Source organism: Tetrao urogallus, assembly GCF_951394365.1.
Source record: "Tetrao urogallus genome assembly, chromosome: 10".
In the NCBI taxonomy this organism is placed as follows: Eukaryota; Metazoa; Chordata; class Aves; order Galliformes; family Phasianidae; genus Tetrao; species Tetrao urogallus.
Genome location: NC_136823.1, coordinates 20,013,958 through 20,034,950, shown reverse-complemented (window position 1 = coordinate 20,034,950; position 20,993 = coordinate 20,013,958). Strand labels below are relative to the sequence as shown.

The 20,993-nt window shown below is 42.3% G+C and overlaps 1 protein-coding gene across 1 annotated transcript in view; it reads left to right on the top strand.

Annotated features, from left to right (window-relative positions):
- The window catches only part of FGD5 (FYVE, RhoGEF and PH domain containing 5), a gene marked incomplete at both ends in the record, with an annotated part of 99,342 nt that overhangs the window by 44,745 nt on the left and 33,604 nt on the right, over positions 1 to 20,993 (top strand). The window contains 4 exons of the mRNA XM_079540311.1: positions 678 to 807; positions 13,049 to 13,107; positions 13,225 to 13,255; positions 18,590 to 18,735. Of these exons, the coding sequence (XP_079396437.1) occupies positions 678 to 807; positions 13,049 to 13,107; positions 13,225 to 13,255; positions 18,590 to 18,735 (366 nt within the window). The remainder of the gene's footprint in view (positions 1 to 677; positions 808 to 13,048; positions 13,108 to 13,224; positions 13,256 to 18,589; positions 18,736 to 20,993) is intronic.

The window sequence follows — 20,993 nt, the reverse complement described above, 5'->3', positions numbered from 1 at the left end:
AAAAAATCTTTTTTTTTTTTTTTTTTTTTTTTCCCTGAAAGAAAAGCTATGCTGGGAAATCCCTGGCCTGTGATACACCAGATTCTATACTTTTATCACATCACTTTCTCTGGGCTTCGGGAGCTGAATTCAGATTCCCTGGAAACAACTCAAGGATCGTGAGATCTGAATATCTCATGCTGTAATGCCATTATAAATACACTAAATTTCTTATAAATTTCTTATCTTTTTGATCTTCTTTCTCAGAAAATCAATAATTACATTGTTACAATATTTAAATTCCATTTCTAACAAGCACTAAAATGGTAGTGTGATTTTATTCCATCCATTTTGAGTTGTCTAGGGAAGAACAAACCAGTTATGTATGTACCAATTAAGTATGAACCCAGTCAAATTTTTGTTCCAAACTAAGCTGAGGCAGTCATCCTCTAGGGAAACTTGTAAACATAGCAGTGGGAAGGTAACTGAATTTGTACATCTGTCTATTTGCCTAAATGGTTGTTGATCTAGGAAGCAAAAAGCAAAGCTTGAGAAAACTTGCTTTCCAAGCCTGGAAGGTCTGCAGGGATCCCGTCCTCTGACTGGTTAGTTCTGGGCAATGCATGGATTTGTTATGTCTGAGCAATAGCAGGTAACGGAATTCTATTGGTGAGCTAGTCTGTTCTTTCTCTTTATAGTGCCTACACTGAGCCTTATAAGGTATGCCCGGTCTCTGTGATACCTGTGGAGGTCATCACATCAGATGAGGAACAGAAGAGTTCAGAAGATGAGAAGAGCAGCCAAGGCGATCCCAGCCTCATCAGCAAGGTAAAAGAGCCGCACTAGAAACAGTTTACCTCTATAGCACGTAGCTGAGACAAGGAACTGCAGCACTAAGATAGACAGTGGAGGCAACATCGACAGTAAGAAGGGCCTGTTGTGAAGGTTGGGACAAAGTTCTCTGTCAGCAAAAAGATCTGACTGCAGTTCTGAGAATTTATAAGCTCATAAATATCAGAATAAATACACAGAATAAAACAATGACAAATGCATTATTGAGACAAGTTATACATTAGCTGGGAGATGGAGCAAACGATTTAACAGGTCTCTGTCATCGCAAAATTCTCTCATCATTGAAAAATACACTCATGATTGGGTTTATTTGACAGATTTCTGATTACTAGGACCGCTCTTGAACAAATTATGGAGGAGATCGAGGAAATGTGACCACAGTTTAAGGCCATACAAAGATGTTTTAATCTCCAGTAAGCTGGCTAACAGTTCAGTTTATTTAATAAATAGCATCAGGTCACTTTAGGCACAAATTTATCTTTGGTTTCCACAAACATTTTATTCAGTCCTTAAAACCTAATATAACTCTATCAATCACAGAATCACAGGGTTGGAAGGGACCTCAAGGATCATGAATCTCCAACCCCCTGCCACATGCAGGGCCACCAACCTCCATATTTAATGCTAAACCAGGCTGCCCAGGGCCCCATCCAACCTGGCCTTGAACACCTCCAAGGACGGGGCATCCACAGCCTCTCTGGGCAGCTGTTCCAGCACCTCTCTCACCGCTCTCTGGGTAAAGAATTTTCCCCTGATGTCCAACCTAAATCTCCCCTCCCTCAACTTAAAACCATTTCCCCTTGTCCTACACATATCAACCCTTTCAAAGAGTTGACTCCTCTCCCCTCTGTAGGCTCCCTTTAGGTATTGAAAGGCTGCAATGAGGTCTCTCTTAAGTACAAACACCTGCTGTACAGTCCATTTGGTATTTAATTAATAAACAGGTGTGCTTTTCTGTAGCCTGACAATTCAATTCCAGGAACTGAGGTTACACAGGAATATGGTAAGCCTTCATTTCCTGCACTTCTCTCTGCCACTCATTTTGGCCTGCTCTGTCAGTGTCACCATAGCTATAGAGCTTCCAGACCATAGATGGTTTGTGTCTGGTCATGGGCATGTGTAAGAGCCTGCAGAGATGGCACCTCCAAAACCAAGTCAACGTCAGAGTAAGGGTCTGTTCAGTCAAGGACGAGTGAAGCGATATGTAGACTGATTCTAGGGAGACGCCTTGTCTGAGGGCAGGTTTAAAGAGAAGGGAACAGAATTCTGTCATTACCAGGGCACCAGCTCTTGAGACTAACAGAGGAACTGCAAGCAGAATGGTAGTGAAACACAAGTGAGATTGTTGTTGTTGCTTTTATCTCTGAAATAATTTCCTCTGTTTTCCCTGCATGCTGTATCATTTTTAGATGCACCATGCAAAGCGCTGAGCTGCCACTGGTACCATGGAACAAGCTATGGTTTGAGCAGTTTGCTAACTTGAAACAAATAAAATGATCATAAGCAACCTAATCTCTGAGAATGTATGGGAGTTTCAACCTGCATCTTTCTGAGACGCATGAAATTTTTTGGCTTTGGTTTTGGAAAGGGAAAAGCTTCTAAAGATGTGACATTTCCTGTTAAATGAGAAGTGTTTTCCTTTCTAGTTCTGTTAGCTAGCTGGCAAGCCATTTGCATCTATAGAGCATACACTAGTGTGTTACCAAAGCTGATGAGGTTTCTCAGCATCCCTTGTTGCGATGTCAGTTCAGAACTGAATGAAAATAGGAACTTGTGTCCAGATGAGAAGTGCATACAGTCACCAAGCACTTGAAATTCAAAGCTGCTGAAGAGATTTTTTGGGTCATTTTTCAGTATTTTTTTACTGAAGACACTAGGAAATAATGTTTTCTAATTCTTTCCCTTACTGCATCTCACACCTCTTTATTGTTCTGTTGTGATGTGGTAGCCACACAATTTAGCCATCACAGCAGAACGCATCATTTATAGAACAAGCATGTACTTCAGAGTCTATCTGGAAGCATCCTTCTGGCTCTTAAGGCAAACATAAACCAAATATCTTCATATGGCTGATAGAGAACATCCACATAAGTCTCATTGTTTAATCAGTGTTGTTTACCTATCTAATTGTGAGCAAGGATCACAGCACACAGAAGATCCGTCTTCCACAAGCTCCTAAGGAACTGTCTTAAAACAGATGTACTTCAAAGCTGGCTAATGAATTATCTCACACATATATTTAGCCTGCCAAAGAAGGAGGCCAGAGAAGTAGACACAACCTGAACTTCCTAGTATAATTCTGGCCGTAGGAGGATTAGTCATCTGCAGTCTACTGGGCTGCAGTTACAGAGTCTTACAAGGTTGAAGCAGAAGCAATATCAAAGGCTAAGCCTTTTCCTTAGTATGCCAATTTGGGAGCCTGTGCTTGTATGCAGAATGAGGAAAAGTGAAGTGGCATGGAGGGAACTTTGAGTTTCTTTGTTCTTGAAGTCTTAGTGGGCCAAACATACTGCAGGCATCACACTGGACTGACTAAAGGAGTTTTGGGAACCATGCTGTCAAACCCTGTGTGTCCCAGCTGCCCCCAAAGCCCAGACTCTTAAATGGAGACAACTGATCCAGGGAGTCAGAGGGAACCTAAGGTCAGAACTCTTTTCACCATCTAACAGCCCTGGAACTGCTACTGCAGATTGAAGCCATAAACAATGGCCAGGTAAGAGTCACTTAGATAGGGAAAACAGTGCAAAAACCTGAAATAAAGGATACAAGTCTATTTAACTGTTCTCTATCTCCTGCATAGTCACAGAATAATAGTGGTACAAGAACCTTTCAAGGCCCCAGATAGCTTTGTTTCAGATTGTCAGAAAAAAACAAAAACAGAAAAAAAACCCCAAACAACCCAACAGCCAAACCAAGGGCTTCTAGCTCACTGTGATTGAGACCAAATGGGATAAATTCCATCTGTCCACTGGTCTCGTTTCAGAAAGTGCTGGTATCCCTACAGAGGACAGGCAGAGGATGGTGTTTCCCACTCTGCTGCTCCTGCCTCATTTTGTTGTATTCTCATGCAAATCTTCTGGGTGCCAAGGGAACATTAGCTGCCCCGTCAAAGTGTGTCACCACATGCAACTTGTTCAGCTCCCCAGTGAAGTACTGTATCTCCTGGAGCAAAATCCTGAGGACAGACAATACAACATGAAAGAGCTCAGAAGCGCTGTTACTCAGGAGAATTGGCAAAGACCAGTTGGTGTGGATGCCAGAAACAGTACCGCGGATTTGGAAATTAGCTAATCTTGTTAAAACAACTGTTTTGGGCTGGTCTACTGGGAGCTGAATTTGAATTCATAAAAAACACATTTGCACAGATTAAAAATAACCCTCTGGGGTTTGCTGGCTTGATTTTTTGTTCTGCCCTCCTCAAGGAAACAGTTCAAATAAAGACATGAAATAACCTAGATGGTTCAGATTAGCATAATTTTCTTTTGTATCAAGCTGTATTCTACTTTCTGCCTTTCCCTGTCAAAAGTAGTGAATTCCTCTATGAAAATGCAAGCAGGATGTTTCATTTTTTCTCACTTTCTTTCTCCTAGCCTCCTTGCTGGAGAATCAAAAGGCTTCCAGTTTGCAGCCTTTTTTTTTTTTTTTTTTTTTTTTTTTACTAAGGTTCATTTTTATAATAAAAATAAAATATTTTCAGAAGTGAGCTTTATACACACTTTTCCAGGAATTGTGTCAACAGCTGGGTTTCTCGGAATCCCAGCTCACCTGAGGACTAGATTCACATGAATGTGGAGAAATTTGGGGTGACTGTTGGAACCCCTGTTCTGTAAACAATTTTAATCATAGCCAATAGCATGTGTTGGGGCATTTTTGACATTATCAACTTTATTTTAAAATGCAAACAAAGAACAAAGAGAATACCTTAGGCCTTGAGAAGCCGAGCATTTGTCATCAGGAATTACCTGGTGGATTTGATTCTTCTATGAAAGACTAACAGTGAAAGTCCACTATTTCTGGTCAAACGAGCACCTAATTTCCTTCTTCTCAGTCCACTGGCACGCAGTAACAACCCAGAGTACTCCCACGCAGGGAATGCTCAAAGTTTTCTTAACCTTCGTGGTTCCACATAGTTAAGTTATAAGAAGTGATGCCATTCACTGATGTTACTAATGGAGACTCACACCTTTTTATCCTCCTGCTATGCTATTTTAAGAGTTTCCAGGCCGTTCTTCATTCATTTGACTTTTATATATGCTCATCTAATTACATCTCTTCCAGTTTATCAGAAAGTGACACACAGCTGTTCTGTACTAGGCTCTCAAAGTTATATGATGGCATTTAAGCTGCCCACAAAGAAAAAAATGAAGTATTCTTGCTATAAACAAACTACTTGAATCAAATGAAATACAGGCTTTCTTGGTATCTCTCACCTCTGAACCTTCACTCAGTAGACAAATGCTGAAAAACCAGGTTGTAGGGCCACAGATTTTTTCTCTTACCATTGAGCTAGAATCATGCCTGAACTCCATGACTGCTAATCCCTGAGCTTAATTGATTTGACTAGATATAAGTTTAAACTGAGCTCCCTTTGGTGGAACTATTTTTTGTTGTTGCTTTGTTTTTTAGCAGCCTCAGAAATTCCACTTTTAAAAAAATGGTCAAAAATACAGACAATATGATCTTGATTTTAAGAAACTCAGCTTCATTATTTGAAATGGACTAAAATCAACATTTGCTGGTGGGTTTCACCTACTGCTAATTGTGGCCTGAGTTTCTGAAGATGCGTGGATATGTTGGTACATCAGCTAGCCTACCATTGCTTGCTGCCACTGGACACCACAGAGGACAGGCAGATTCTTAACAGATCCTTGGCAGAATGAGGGCCTCCCACAGGATTGTGGTTATATTATCACATGCCAAAAAAAAAGAAAGGAAGAAGGAAAAAAGAAAAAGATAACAATCAATATGGTTACAGACTTTTCAGATAGACCTGAATGAAACCTCTACAAATAAATGTCTATCGGCGCAGGATGCAATCAGAACCTGGACTAAAACTTTACATAGAAGCACACATGTCACTCATTCAGTTCTTAAAGGAATTAGACAGTGGTGGAGGCATTCCTCACCTCTGGAAGGATCACAGGTTTTGCCAGAAGGCAGAAGCTCTGGTCTAAGCGCCACTTAGAGCTTGCTGCTGCCTGATTTTATAGACAGTACTTGCTGTGCTGTTAGGCTTCCCTACTTCTGGATGGGCGTCACCATCTCCTGGCAACCCAGGCCCCAGGTACTGAAAATGATAATGGGCTTAACCACACTGTCAATGGGTGCTCCCTATACCCTGCCACCAGAGAAGGAGAGGGAGAAGGGGGCAGGGATATACATTAACAGTCTATTTACAAATTATGGATATTTGCTTTATTGCTGATAATGCTAACCCTACTGCCAAATGTAAAGAGCCAGCAACACCGGTCACATCTGTGCCTCCTCTGATGTTACTGTCTTCAAGCAAGAGTCTTCAGGTAGCTCCTTTCTTCTAGCTACATTTTAAGGCTAAATATTCTCCCTGGTTGTTTCCCTTTGTTTGTCACTAAGTTCCTACAACCTCCAATTGTCATGATACAGAAGTCCAGAGATAACGCTTTCCCTGCACAGATGGCCAAAGACAAGGGCCTGGAAAGGAAGAGCGATTTTTATGTGGGATTCCTTGAAGAGTGAAAAAAATAAGTCTGATGTGAAGTACAGATCAAAGTTGCAAGCATGGCAGAAAGTCTTTGCATTCATGGTGGGACCACCCAGCATTTCAAGGGATTCACTAGGATAATTTTATGAATGTATCTCCCTTTCTACCACCACATTAACCTCCATCAGGCAAAACAAGGCCTGGGGAAGGACAAACAACACCTGCAGGACATACCTCCATAGGGAGTTGCGCAGCATGCTCTTCGTGGTGGTGTGAAGGCTTTCTGAGAAAACTCATGGAGATGAAGCACAAGTTTTGGGTTATGTGGAAATGGGAGAGAGACAGAAAAACAGCTGCAATTTAAGAATGAAATCCTCAAGAGTCTTGCAGAAGAGCCATATGGATGGTTCTGTAACAACACTAGAACACGTTGCCTTGGACTGAACTTCAAGAGCTTTTTCCATCACACTGTTTGACCCAGACTGTACGTCACATGGGTGCTAAAGGCGCATAGATCAAACAAAGCAACAGGATTAAACATAGCCCCAAGAGCAAATGGAAAGCATTTAGAGTGAGATCAACAACTTTCACCACTGTATAATCAATGAACATTAAGATGTTGTAATTATGAAATAAGCAAGAGAGTTAGGCAAAGCAGACTATGACAACAAAAGAGAATAAATGGAAGGCTTACCCCAATCCTGGGCTCACTCACAAAACTCCAGCAGAGATCCTTCCCCACTGGCAGCCAGCTCTTCAATAGGTCTAGGAGGGGTGCAGCCAGACTCCCCCCTTCCTGCAGCATGGCTGCATTGCCTTCACCTGTGCTCCTCTGGCTGGCTCAGTGCTCGCCTCAGGTGATCAATCAGAGGTTCAGGCCATGACCCAGCAGTTCCATACACACCACAGTGAAGAGAGTCTGATTATTCCTAGACTGGGTGCCCTTGGAAGAAGAAAGCACTGACTGGGTAAATGGGATGCTAGGAATGTTGTAGTAGCATCAGCTATTTTAAGAACTCTATTATAGTTAGAATTTACATATAACTAAGCCCTATATTAAGCCAATAGGCAAAGGAACGATTAAAATGCTTTCCTAAATCTGTCTATAAACACAGCAGGGAATTTGACCTGAGGAACTGAAGGGATTTTCAGAAGAATTGTAAGAAAAGAGCATGATTAATCTACGTGTATCTCTAAAAGCTATAGTCTATCAGGTACTCGGGAAATAACACAAATCGTAGGGCAAGTAAATAAAGCCATAGATGGAACATAAAAGACATTTCTTTGATGCAGAATACAGATCTGCCCGCCTGCTAACTTTATGGGAAATTCAAACTCTCTAGTTTCAGCCTAAAACCAGCAGTATGTTACAGGAATTCTGCCCTGCTGGCAAAATGGGCAAGTCTCTAGTGAGGTGGATAACGTAACCAGAGTAAAAGGACATAAAAGAAAGTGAATTCAGACCAGATTTGGCTGCGTTTTATGTCAATGAAAAGACAAAGCATTTCAGCTTGTCATTTAGGTCTTTATTATATCAAAATCTAGCCAGACTGGAGGGGTGCATGTCACCATTATTTGGTGGTGTACCGGGGGAAACAAAGGATAACTTCACACAAAAACAGTTTGCCATGCTGAGCTTCTGAGAAGGCAGAGCTACCTTCTCTACTGGAGGTAGAGATGTTCCACTCTTCTCCCAGGTACAAAAACAAAAGGCAGCGTCCAAAAAAAGGAGTTCTGCAACCCAGTATAGAGCATGGAGGGTGCCTGCACCACACACCAACAGAGGTAACACTAATTTCAGCCACATAGATGTCATTACAAGGAGGGGAGCTACTGTCTCATGGGAGCCGTACGCAAAACTGCCTTTGCTGCTCCTCATCCATTTTCACTGGGTAGGCTTGGTTTCCAAGCTTCATTAATCATTCAGTTTTGCAAATCTTTAACCTTCACATACATAACCCAAATATGTGTTGGAATTGACAGATTCACGTTGCTTTGAGGAAGCGCCAAACTTAGACGCCTTTCAAGGGACAGTTCTTGATTTACAGAATTACACAGAATCCCCAGGAGAGCTGCAATCCAGCACTTCAAGAAAGGAGCCTGGGAGAAAAAGGATGTTATTCACTTATTTGCAGACCCAGCCTGAAGAAGTCACTTGTTCTTGTAATGCCTCAGTTTACTGTTGGCACCACAGTGACATCACTGTGAACTGCTACTACAGTTCATAATAATGACAAAAGGGGCATTAAGAAGTCACTCGGCTCAGAGGCTGAAGTTCGCACACTGCTGTAAGCCTCTCATAGCGACAGCAGCACTCTTGTGCTGTGTACTGTCCACCTACAATGCACTTAACCTAAACATAAGGAGTCTGTGGAACAGCACACACGCAACAAAAATGTACAAAGGCATGTAGTTTGTCCATATTAACATGGCAAGCCTGCAATGCATGTAGGAAGGGAGCTGCTGATTCAGTGTCTTAGCTAGTTACCCTGCAGCACTTTGATCCTCCTGTTCTGCTTTTAAGCTATACAATCCTATTCCAGGCATGGAGGCAGATTTGTTCCCAGTCTCATGATTAGTAGGCTGGACCAGGACACCAGACACCAGTCTGGTTCTTATCATAGTCCTATAAGCAGCTAGGCCAGCTGAACTGAAAGCAGGTACTGGGCTCAGAGAGTAATGACTGTCACCATCACCACAGTACCATTTCAGCAAAGTTTGGCCAGTAAAGGCCCATTTCAGATGCCCTGGCATTGCTCAGAGCAAGTCTGGAGTGTATACACGACTCAGTGGGGAATCCTCATCCCTACAGTCAAAGAATCCCTACCACAAGAGAAGCTGATGTGCCACAAGTGGATGCTTCACTGCTTGCCCCTTCTCCCAAACACTTCTGTCAGGAGGTACAAAAAGGACATGAAACCCAAAGTTGTTCATTTGAACTGCCTAGGACTATGTTCACATGTGTACTGTGTTGAGATCTACAAGCTTTTAGGTTTTTATGCTATTGTTCTAAGCAAAAGATTTCTGGTGGTGTGCTTCATTATACATTGGGAAGTAGACTGTTGGAGGAGAAACTGAGCAAGCTGGGAGATATTTCTAGGTCTTAACATCTGTAAACTTAATATCCATTTGGAACAGGGCTGTACATTATCCTCTGGAGATGTAATTGTGCAGCATCATCTTTGCCTTGCAAGTTACATTGATCAGCTGAGCTACAGCAGCTATACAACCTGATTTTGTATTTGCTACGTTCCTGGCACCAGCCTGTTTTTCAGAGTAGAGGAGATGAAAGATTGTTATGCACTGCAATTGTATACTGTATATTCCTAGCATTTTGCTGAGTGCTTGGATTTGCAGAGGATGAGATGATGAGGCTATGACACAAGACTCAGTGAGGTAGAAAGCCAGGGTCTCCACATGGCTGTATGGTTTCCCTCTGCTAAGCAGAGGCATGCAGAAAGGCCTATAGTGCAGCCTCTGAAATGGGAATTGCGAAGGACCAGCACCGCAGAGTTGAGTGCAGGGAGTAAAGGCTACTGAAAAGCTGGCAGCTTGGTCATGTTATAATAATCACCTGGACTTTGTGTTAGAAACTTCATGGTTGAGGGATGTGCACCACCTCTATTCCCTGTTCCCAGAAATCTGTCTTCAGGCACTGTTGTCAATCTCAGAGTTCATTTCCTAGATAAACAAACAGCAGTTAATTAACACAAGACAGGCAATGCCTCAAGACACTGTCTCCAACTTGTCTTAGACAACTGTGCTTGTGACGCTGGGGTCCCTGTGTTTTGTCTCTTAGCTAAGATGTATAAATCATAAGAGGAATTACAAAGCATGGCAATACATATATGCAAAAGCAGAATGGGCTTGGACCACTGGAGAAATGTACTCTGCTCCTTCGCAGTGTGGAGCCAGGCTCGTGCACAGGGGATGCACTGAGCAGCTTGCACTGGTGAAACACTTTCATTTGCTCTGCTATGTTTGCATAGAGGAAATGAGAGAGAAAACTCAGTGTTTCTGATATGTTCCTCTAGCAGTGGGGACAGCGACGAGGGGCACTCTGTGATCTTCAAGAGATGCTCACAATCTGGAGGAAAAGGACAATGAAATCCTTCCAGCAGGAGCAAAAAAGCATTGTCTTTCTAGCTCATTTTGTTAAATGGAGTGGTGCTGTAGAGTTTGTTAAATAGAGGGAGTGCTGTTCTCGAAAAGCAATTCAAAGAATCTCTTTGCTCTCAAAGCCAGAAGGAATACAACACTAGGGGACATAGACTTCTGATGCTAAAGAAGAGATGCATCAGATCATCAGATCAGATTCTCTAAGAGAATGAACAGTTCACCATTTCCTTTGCCTCTTTCAGTCTTCAGTTGTTTCCTAGTAAAAGTACAGAAATAAGCTAAACATGCAAAAATAAGGTTACAGAGATCGGCAGGGGACCTCCAGGTCCATCTGACTCAACGCCTGTTCAATCAGGGACACTCAGAACATGTTGCACAGTCTCATATCCAGGTAGCTTCTGAAAATATCCAAGGAGGGAGACTCCATTTCCTCTCTGGTCAGCTTGTGCCAGTGCGATGTCATTTGCTCAGGCAGAACTGCTTCCTGCTGTTTAGACAGAACTTCTTGTTTTCCGGTTTGTGCCCACTGCCTCTTGTCCTGGCAAAGGGCACTGCTAAAAAGAGTGACTGTGTTTATTTTCTATACATGAAGCCTCATTCATCCAACCCATCATCAATAGTGTTCTAGGACTTTTTCCATCATATGCACTTTGATAACAACATAATCATCCTTGAGGTCCATCACCTCCAGAGTGAAAACCACAGAGGAGGAAGCCAGGGGTCCTTAGTCACCTCACAAAAGGAGAAGCATTTCCTTTGCTTACATGTGTAGTCGTTGCAGCATACTTTGACTGGCCCTTTGTTCTTCTGAAATGGGCAGAGATGAATTTGCTTGTTTTTTGAGCATCAGGTTTGAATTCCTTGCTTTTGTAATCAATACCTAAGGTTATTAAAACAAAAAGAATCTTAAAAATATGATTTCTCTTACATCACATATTCCTCTGTTAATTTATGGATATTGGGTGGTGTAATCATATTGATTGTTTCAGTTGACCTTGCAAGCGGGTTTCTTATGTTCCAAGTATCCACATGGCTGTACTTAAGCTTCTAACATTTCAAGGAGTGTTTCATTTTTTTCCTCACGATGCTTTCAGTTCACTGTAGGCAGAACGAACCAGAAACTTTGGGAGGGAAGAGAACAGAATGGGGCATCTAACAGCTCAGACACTACATTATCATGTGTCCAAAGGGACACCTGCATCCAAAGGGACTGCTAATGGGGAAAAGGGACAGAGAGGAGAAAGTCTATATTTATGTTCCACTGGCTTAGACATTTTTACTGCTCAAATCTGCTTTTACAGTGTAAATCTTAATTGTTTGTCTGAATTATCAAACTTGATTTAGGAAGTCAGCATTTTTATGTCTTCTGAGGAGTCATGATTAAGCTTAGTGTTCTTTGACAACTACTAGTCCTCTCATTCAGAATCAATGGAGAAGGTGTAACCACAAATTTCCTGTCTAACTGTTGTGCTAAGGGACTGCATTACATCTCCACAAGTTCCAGTCTCTCCTGGTTGTGCTTTCAGAAGCAGGATCTGTATGCAATGGGTTTCCAGAATTGCTGACCTGGCACACAATGTCATTAAGTCTTGCTACTAAACACATTTCCCATGGGCCCACTGTAGATCACGAAGGCTACTTTGCTAATTCAAAACTACTGTTTTAGTTTTCAATTTCAACACTGCAAAATAAGTCAAACTTCCGGTAGTAGATTCTCTGTCGGTGAATACTTCCATGCTTTTTCATAAGGGTGAGTCATGACTTAGGACTCAAATACCCTAATTAGCAATTTTCACCTTACAGTTATACATTTTTCTTCTTTCTAAGGTGCTTAGATCTGAGACGTTTGCCGGTTAAGTGCATGGCACTGAGACTTGAGACAGTATTCTCTGTGGGAATAATACACTGTTTTCTGAATACGTTTATGGTAATTTTGTTTAGCACAAAGTAAAGCTGTTTGCCTTCTTTGCTTCCACAGGTTTTACAGCAGTCAGAACACTTTGGAATATGATCATTTTGATAAAGAATCCCCACTTCCATTTAATTGAGAGTACTAAACCCATGTTACAAGCCTCAACAGCCATGAAGCTATAGCTTAATCGAAGTTAAACACTTTTCTCTTCTCTGACAAATTCTGGACCTGTAAAAATCAACAGATATTTTCTGGATTTTTTTCCATAAGAAGACAGCTTTTCAAACTTGGCATCTCCCTTACTATTTGTTACATTGCGCTGTGCTATTAGTGTATGAATAGCAGAAATACCTTGTCATGGAGAGGATTCAGGATGAATAGCAAAGAATAAAGACATGGTCCCTATCTTTACTGAAGGAATATGTCAGTTCAAATTGCTCTCTTAGTCTGTTTCCCATCTTGGCATGACACATCTCTTACTTGTCTCTGGGTTTTGCTGTTTGCAGAAAGAAGGCCAACCCAGAGCTTCCCTCATTGCCCAGGAACTGATGTCTTCAGAAAAAGCGTGAGTTTACTTTTACAGTCCGTCTGTTGCTCTCTTAGAACTGAAACTATGCAGTCCACCCTTATTTATTCAGCATTGGTTTGATGGCAATTAATAAAAGTTAGTATCTTTTTCCAGGTATGTGGAGATGCTCCAGCTGTTACGTGTGGTAAGTAAATCATTTTAATTATTGAAACCTAATTGTCTCATCTAAGAATCACAGAATCTTAGCTGTAATTTAGGGGACATAAAAGCATTGAAGCAGCTGAGATGAATTTGAGGAAGAATGGCTTACACATACGTAATGCTTTTTGAAGCATTGTAAAGGAATATGCCACTAATCTCCTCTTACAACAGGTTCCTCTTGCTAGCATTTCTCATTCACAGGGAAAAGGGCTGCCCAGCAGCACTTAAGGGGCTCTGAGACTGGTGTAATATGCACAGTAGATCCAGATCAAAGAAGGGGATGGTGAGGGTACACCCTGTTTCTTCAGAAAGAGTTAGACAGGGGCAGAGCTTTGAGACATTGGGGGATTGTTTTCAGTGGATTCACTCAGATTCCTATTGAGCTTCTTTTTTCTGATAGTGCAATTCCAGTAATATTCAGTGTGGCCTAGCTTGGGATAGGGCAGCTGTACAAGCTGGGGCTCACACTCTGACACAGGTAGTCACAATGAACAAAACTAGAGCCCTAAGCTCAGAAGTTAATGAGGCAACACACATGTCTATCAGGAATCACTTGTATTGCCCGTATGATATTAACCTGCTAGTGGCTTTGTTGCAGAAAATTTTCTGTCCTTGTAGCAGACCTGCCACTGCTTAGGTAGCAGTGAACACCTGGGATCTAAGTTATGAGGCAGTAGGGAATGACAGCCATCAAAGCAAGCATGCTTACCATTTGGAAAGAAATTCCCTGAGAAGGCAAAAAAATAACCTCAGGTTATCCTTGTGACTCTCAAGGAGAAAAAGAGTAATAAAGTCAGCACTGAACTGTTGCTTGCTCATTGGACCTTACAAGTAAGCTGAAATGCTGAAGAGCCTCCTCAGATGTTAACAGCAGAGACACGAGGGAGAGCAACCTTAAATGCAACAAACATCTTGCAGACAACTACATTTCAGCAAATCAGGAACTACCCAGCTGGTCAGCTGGAAACCATACTTTTAGCTGCTAAATTGGAGTCCACCACTCCAATTTTCATAAATTGGTGGTAAATTACCTGTCCCCCCCATTATCCCACACCTCCTCCCCCTTCATCATTCATTCATTACTAGTGGCAAATTACCTGCCCATCTGTCTTACCTGTTCCCATTTTCTCTGACTGCTACATAGCCAAACACATGCTTGCATACAGTTTCCATGTTTCTGCAGCATTCTGGTTTAGAAGTAGCAGTTCTTCAACATGATCTACAAAAATGTTTTCAGGCAGCTAAACAAACAAAACACACTGTAGAGAGCATAGGGAAAATGCTAAGTCATAGCCTGAAAAAGTGATTAAGTACCTGGTGGGAAGGCAGGGCCAGCCCAGCGCAGTTCAGGTGCATGCAATGTGCATGATGACTGGAAGGGTGCAGCCAGGATCCACCCCCTCCCAAACCTCATTTAAGGGTTGGCAGTGGAAGCAAGGGTATTCACTGGAGGTTCTTGTGTATTTGAGGCCTTTCAAAGGTGAACAGCTTCCCCTACCCCCCCTTTGTTTTTGTGTTTATAGCTGTTGCATTTGGGCTTGTTCTTGTTTGTTGTAGCTAAGGGCTTTGCTACTGTGCTATTATTGCTGTGCTTTTCATTACCTTATGGTATTACAGGGACTTAATTCAATAACAGGAGTGCCTTTATTTTCCTGAAAAGCTAGATCAAGTTTAGACTATTGCTTGCAGTGTTGGAGATGATAGCGAAGGTACCTTCAGCTCCACTGTGCATTTCTTGGAAGGCATCAAAGGCAAGCCCAGTGTTTTGCTGCTTGCTTTGCTTGGTACATTATAGAAAGCATGTAAATTCAGGACTGAACCAGAGTATGTGTATAGTATGTTTTACTTTAAAAGAGTGTCTAGGAGAGGCCTCTCCTTCGCAATGTTCTGCCTCTGGAAGTTAAAACTGGGTCCCTGATACGTCTTGAATATTTTTCTATATGGACATGTGCTTTATTGCAATTAGCAATGCTGTTAATGGCTGCACACCATTATGGTTCCTATAGTGCTGTATTACTGTTGTGATGGCTTTCTTGCCTATGCCGTAACTGGCCCAGGAAAGGAATGCTTCAAGGCTTTCTCAGTCCCTTCAAGACTCTACCCTCTTCTGCTCCCTCTGGAGAATATAATGAATTTGGCTCTGACGCATGTGTTTAAGCGAAGTACTTAGGCATTTTAATTGCAAACCTATTTTCTGCCTGTAGAAATTACTTGGAAATAGTAAGAAATATGATTTTTGCTCTTCTGTGCTTGTGACTTCAATATGGGGTAGGGGTTCTAGCTTATAGGTATGAGTTCCTGCTGTTCCCCACCCCAGGGTCTGCCCCTTCTTCACTCAGGTGTGTCAGTGGCACCTGAGCTCCATGTGTTACTCAGGCCTCCTCATCTGGTGCTCAAACATTGGTTCAGGCTGTGACCTGGCAATTCGTATGCAGCCTTCAGGGAAACTGTCACTATTTTATCAATACTTAATCATTAAGTTAGGATACTGGTAACTGTTAAGTTATAACGGGGGAAGTTCTTCTATTTGAGTTAAATCATTTTCATTTGGAAGCACTTGTTTAGGTTCTAAATATGTTACAGTCCTCTATATACTGTTCAGATTATTCTGCAGCTTGTAGAATCAATCTAATCATCTAAGGCAAAAAATATCTAAGTCACAGTAATCAACACCATCAGGCTAACATCAGTGGAAAAATACTAATATAGCTTCCCTACTTGGCCCCAAGAGTGACCCAATTGGAGATATTTACTAGAAGAACCAGCTTGTGTAGGCTGGCTAGCAACAAGGTAGAACACTGCAGTCCCCTGGACTTACTTTCACATAAACACAAAAGAAAGTCAGATAAGGACAAACAGTATTTTTGTAAGGCAGGAAGCTTTGCAACCTGCTGGTCTGCAGCTGCTGTGCCAGAACAAGTCACCAGTTTTCAAATCTCATAGTTAATGTGGTCTCTCTACTCAAGTTTTGGTTATTTACTCACTTTTTCATTTGCATCTTTACCCTATTTTTCCTCATCTCATGCAAAAACTCCAGGCACTCTGTGGCTTATTTGGATTCAGAAATAATTGGAAAAAGCACTCACAAAATGGGTTTCTGAGCCATCCTATGTGACTGCTCAGTTCCTGCTCTTATCATGAAGAGGGATGCACTTAGGTACAGATATTTTAACTGTGATGGCCAGAATGCCAGAAATGGGAAATTCAGCTCTGAACTCAGCTGACACTGGTGAAACGCACACCTGTCTGGCTCAGTTTCAACTCCTTATAGAGAATACAAAGCGTAATTAAGCCTATAACAGTGCTGCAGGACCATCCTCAGACAAGCACAGGATACTATGCTAATGCTATTCAATTAGCTGCACCTTACAGAAACGCTGAAGAATCAGGTGCTGGAATTACTACCATCTAATTTTATTTGAAAGTAAGTTCCTGTTCTGGTTTGCCAGACAGGTCTATGAAGATAATCAGTCTGTTTACAGTGTCCTAAGTTTTGGGAAAGGTGGCCAGAATCCACAACAGAAAACTAGGCCTCTGCATAGCACTGTCATTCCTGCCTTGCTGTGTTGCATGTGCACTGCCTTACACCCTGTTGCCACTGTTTTCATTCAAACCTCCATAAAGCCTGTCAGAACTGAATGCCTAAGATCCTCTTGCTACTATAATGAGGGAATCTATCTGGCAGCAGGAGGCAGGGAAAACATCAGTATCTAAAAGGAACCTGGAAAGAGGCAGGGCATCACAGCAGCCAGTTTCCTGAAGTATATCCAGGTGCCAGTCAGGGGTCCTTCGCAAGTATGAAGCAGGGAAGATGGGTTCTACAGGAATCAGGATCTAACCTGAAAGCTTTTCAGCATCCAGAGCTCTGGATGAGGGAGATCTTAAGTAATCCTTTGGATAGAAACAAATGCTGTCTGCTCTTGGAATGACTTTCAGATGGGTGCCTTATTCCTAATTTCCATGTCTGAACTGGGAAAAACATTTTACCATGCACAATTAATCAAGTACTCTATTATGTACCAGAATAGAATAGAGTAGAATAAAATAGTTCTATTGAAAGCAACCTTGAAACACCACCTAGTCCAACTGCCTGACCACTTCAGGCAAATTGAAAGTTAAAGCTCGTTAATGAGTGCATTATATAAATGCCTCCTGAATGCTTACAGGCATGGGGCATCAACCACCTTGCTAGAAAGCCTGGTCCAGGCTTCTTTTCCAGATTTTTTCCCTAATATCCAGGCTGAACCTTGCCTAGTATATCTTTGTGCCATTTCTGCACGTCCTGCTAATCAGTTCCCAGGGAGAAGAGACTGCCGCCTCCCTTCTCTGCTTCCTTCCTCAGGAAGTTACAGAGAGCAGAGAAGTTGCCTCTTGGCCTCCTTTTCTCCAGACCAGACAACCCACGTGTCCTCAGCCTGTCCTTGTAGGATGTGTTTTCTAGCTCTTTTACCAGCACTGGTGCTCTCGTCTGGATGCTTTCTAGAATCTTAAAATCCTTATCAGATTGTGGGGACAGGAACTGCACACAGTATTTCAGGTGAGGCTGCACCAATGCTAAATATAGCAAGAGAATTGCCTCTCTTGACCTTCTGGCTGCTCTGTGTTTAATGCATGCCAAAATGCAGTTTGCCCTTTTGGTTTCCAGAGCACACTACTGATTCATGTGGATTCTGCTGTCAACCACCACCCCAGCTCCCTTTCCGAAAGTGGATACATTTTAATATGGAGGAAATTATGTAATTTATTAACCACTTCAGGGTAAAATACATGTTTCAGATGATGAAAAAAGTCTCAGTTTATATAAAAAATGATTTGTTCCATAGCTTAAACTTAAAGCTTCTTTCTCTCTTCAGATTTGTATCTGGAGATGAATGATGTAATTTATAGTACAAGATACGTAGAAGTGTTTTTTCTTTCATATTGTGGGTCTGCGCAGTGATGGAGATTCTCATCTTTCATTTTTTTTAAAAAACTATATTTCTGATTAAGAAACTGTAAAATGAGATCAACTACACCCAGAAAAGCAGGAAAAAAATAGGGAAGCAAATAAGGTAAACTCATTGCATACACAAGTGTCTGGCTTTACCAGGTGAAATGTTCAATTTTGGATTAACAGTGTTGTGGAATTAATCTGCAAATGCATATAACAGTGAATGCAAGAAAATATGTGATGATCTCTTTGCTGTACTGCAAATGATCTATCACTACTGATAGTGTATCTTAGAATTCCCAGAAAGTGGAGTTCAGGAGTCAGAAAATGATAACTTCATATGATCTCTTAAGTCTGCCTGCCTAATCTCTATGTTGTTGCTTGCAGGATTTATATGAAGGTATCTTGAAAGCACTTGGAGAAGAAGATGAACAGGAAGTAGTTGAACTCAAGAAGGGCTTAAGCGAGCTCCCTGAAATGTGTGAATTGCACCAAGAGATCTTGGGAGAACTGGAAGAAAGAGTCCTTAAATGGTAAGTAATTAATGGCATGGTTTGTTCAGCCTGGAGAAGAGAAGGCTGTGGGGTGACCTCATTGTAGCCTTCCAGTTATTAGAAGAAGCCCACAAACAGGAGGGGAGTCAACTCTTTACAAGGGTAGACAATGGCAGGACAAGGAGAAATATAGTTTTAAGTTGGAGGAGGGAAGGTGTAGGTTGGATATCGGGGGGGGGGGTGGGGGGAAGTTCTTTACCAAGAAAGTGGTGAAGTGCTGAACAGCTGCCCAGAGAGGCTATGAATGCTCCGTCCTTGGAGGTGTTCAAGGCCAGGCTGGATGGGGCCCTGGGCAGCCTGGTCTGGTATTAGATATGGAGGCTGTTGGCCCTCCATGCAGCAGGAGGGTTGGAGCTTGATGATCCTTGAGGTCTCTTTCAACCCAAGCCATTCTATGATAGCCTTGGCATACCCTCCTCAGCCCATTGTTTTCTTGACCACTTCCCCCCCCCCAGCAGAGGCTGGGATAATTGCAGGAACGAAAAGAAGCTGAACTACTGTGGCAGATCTTGCATACAGGAAGGAAGTAAACATATGGACTGTCAGGCCAAGAAACTAAATACTGAAACACTCGTGCAGTGCGTAGCCCACAGTTCTGAGATGGCCTCATCGGTCAGTGTAAGGACAGCCTGCTTCGTATGTGTTATCCTCTTGCCTTTGTTTTGTGTATTCAGTCGAGTCAGTTCACAGTCTTCACCAAGAAGCTTTGTACACATAGCTGTGAAAGGCAGGAATGGCTTCAAAAATCTGAACTGGTCCTAAAGAAAATTCTCCACTTGCAGCAATCTACGCAGCAAGTGTATTGCTCTCAGACAAGCACACTTTACCCCCAACATCAACATGGGACTGTGGACAGACTAGGCCTTCAAGCCAAGCAGACACTGCTTGTCTGCTGAGGGACTCCAGCTAAGCCAAACACCCTTACACAGAACAAAGTCTTTCCATTTTGTAAGCAGTCTTGGTTAACTGGGGAGGTCTTGGTTGACTGGAGTCTAGTGAATGTGACACCCATCTGCAGGATGGGCAAGAAGGGAACTAAACACCTGCCTGTCTGACCTCAATACCAGGCAAGGTTATGGAGCAGATAATCCTAAAGGTGATCAGGCAGCACACAGTGGACAACTGAATGATCATATGCACCCAAATTAATGAAAGGTAGGTTCAGCCTTAACTTCCATATCCCTCTCTGCCAAGATGAACCACTTAGTATATGAGGGAAAGGCTGTGAATGTGTTTTTCCTTGCTCTTAATGAAGCTGTTGTCCAAAGCATTCCCCTGAAGAAACTGGCTACTCATGGCTTTATCAGGTTGAACAGTTCACTAGATGAAGATCTGGCTGGATGTCTAGGCTCAGAGGGTCACAGTAAATGAGGCTGAATCCAGCTGGTGGCCAATCATCAGCAGTGTTCTCCAAGGCTCTGTTTTGGAGCCAGTTTTGTTTAATGTTTTTGTCAAGTATATGGATGTACCAGTATGTTCCGTATCTATCAAATATCTGTATGTTATCAAGTGTGTCCTCCGAAAGCTTGGAGATGACACTGATTTAGGCAGGATTGTTAATGTGCTTGTGGTAGGAAGGCTCTGTAAAGGGATCTGGATAGGCAGGACTGATGGGCTGTATCCAATTGTGTGGCATTTGTTGGTCCTGTACTCGAATTGTAACATTTCCATGCAGCAGTAGAGGCTTGAGAAAGAGTGGCTGGAAGGTTGCCCATCAGAAAAAGACTTGGAGATACTGGTTGACAGTCAGATTAATGTGAGCTATCCGTGTGCCTGAGTGGCCAGAAAGGCCAATGGCATCCTGGGCTGTATCAGAAATGTGTGGCCAGAAGGACAAGAAAAGTGATTGTTTCTCTACTCTGCACTGGTGAGACTGTACTTCAAATATTGTGTTCAGTTTTAGGTGCATCACTGTCACTACAAGGAGAATATTGAGTTACTTGGGCACGTGCAAAGAAGAGCAACTAAGCTGGCAGAGGAACTAGAAAACAAGACTGAGGAGTAGATGAAGGAATTGGGTTTATTTAGTCTGGAGAAGAGGCTGAGGGGAGACCTCATTGTACTCTACAACTACCTGGGTGACCACTGCAGCAAGAAAGGTGCTAGTCTTTTTTTCTCAGGTGACTACTAATAGGACATGAGGAAACAGTCTCAAGCCAGGAGAGGTTTACATTGGATAGGAGGAAGAATTTCTCCATGGAGAGGGGAGTTCAGCATTGGAAAGGACTGCCCACAGA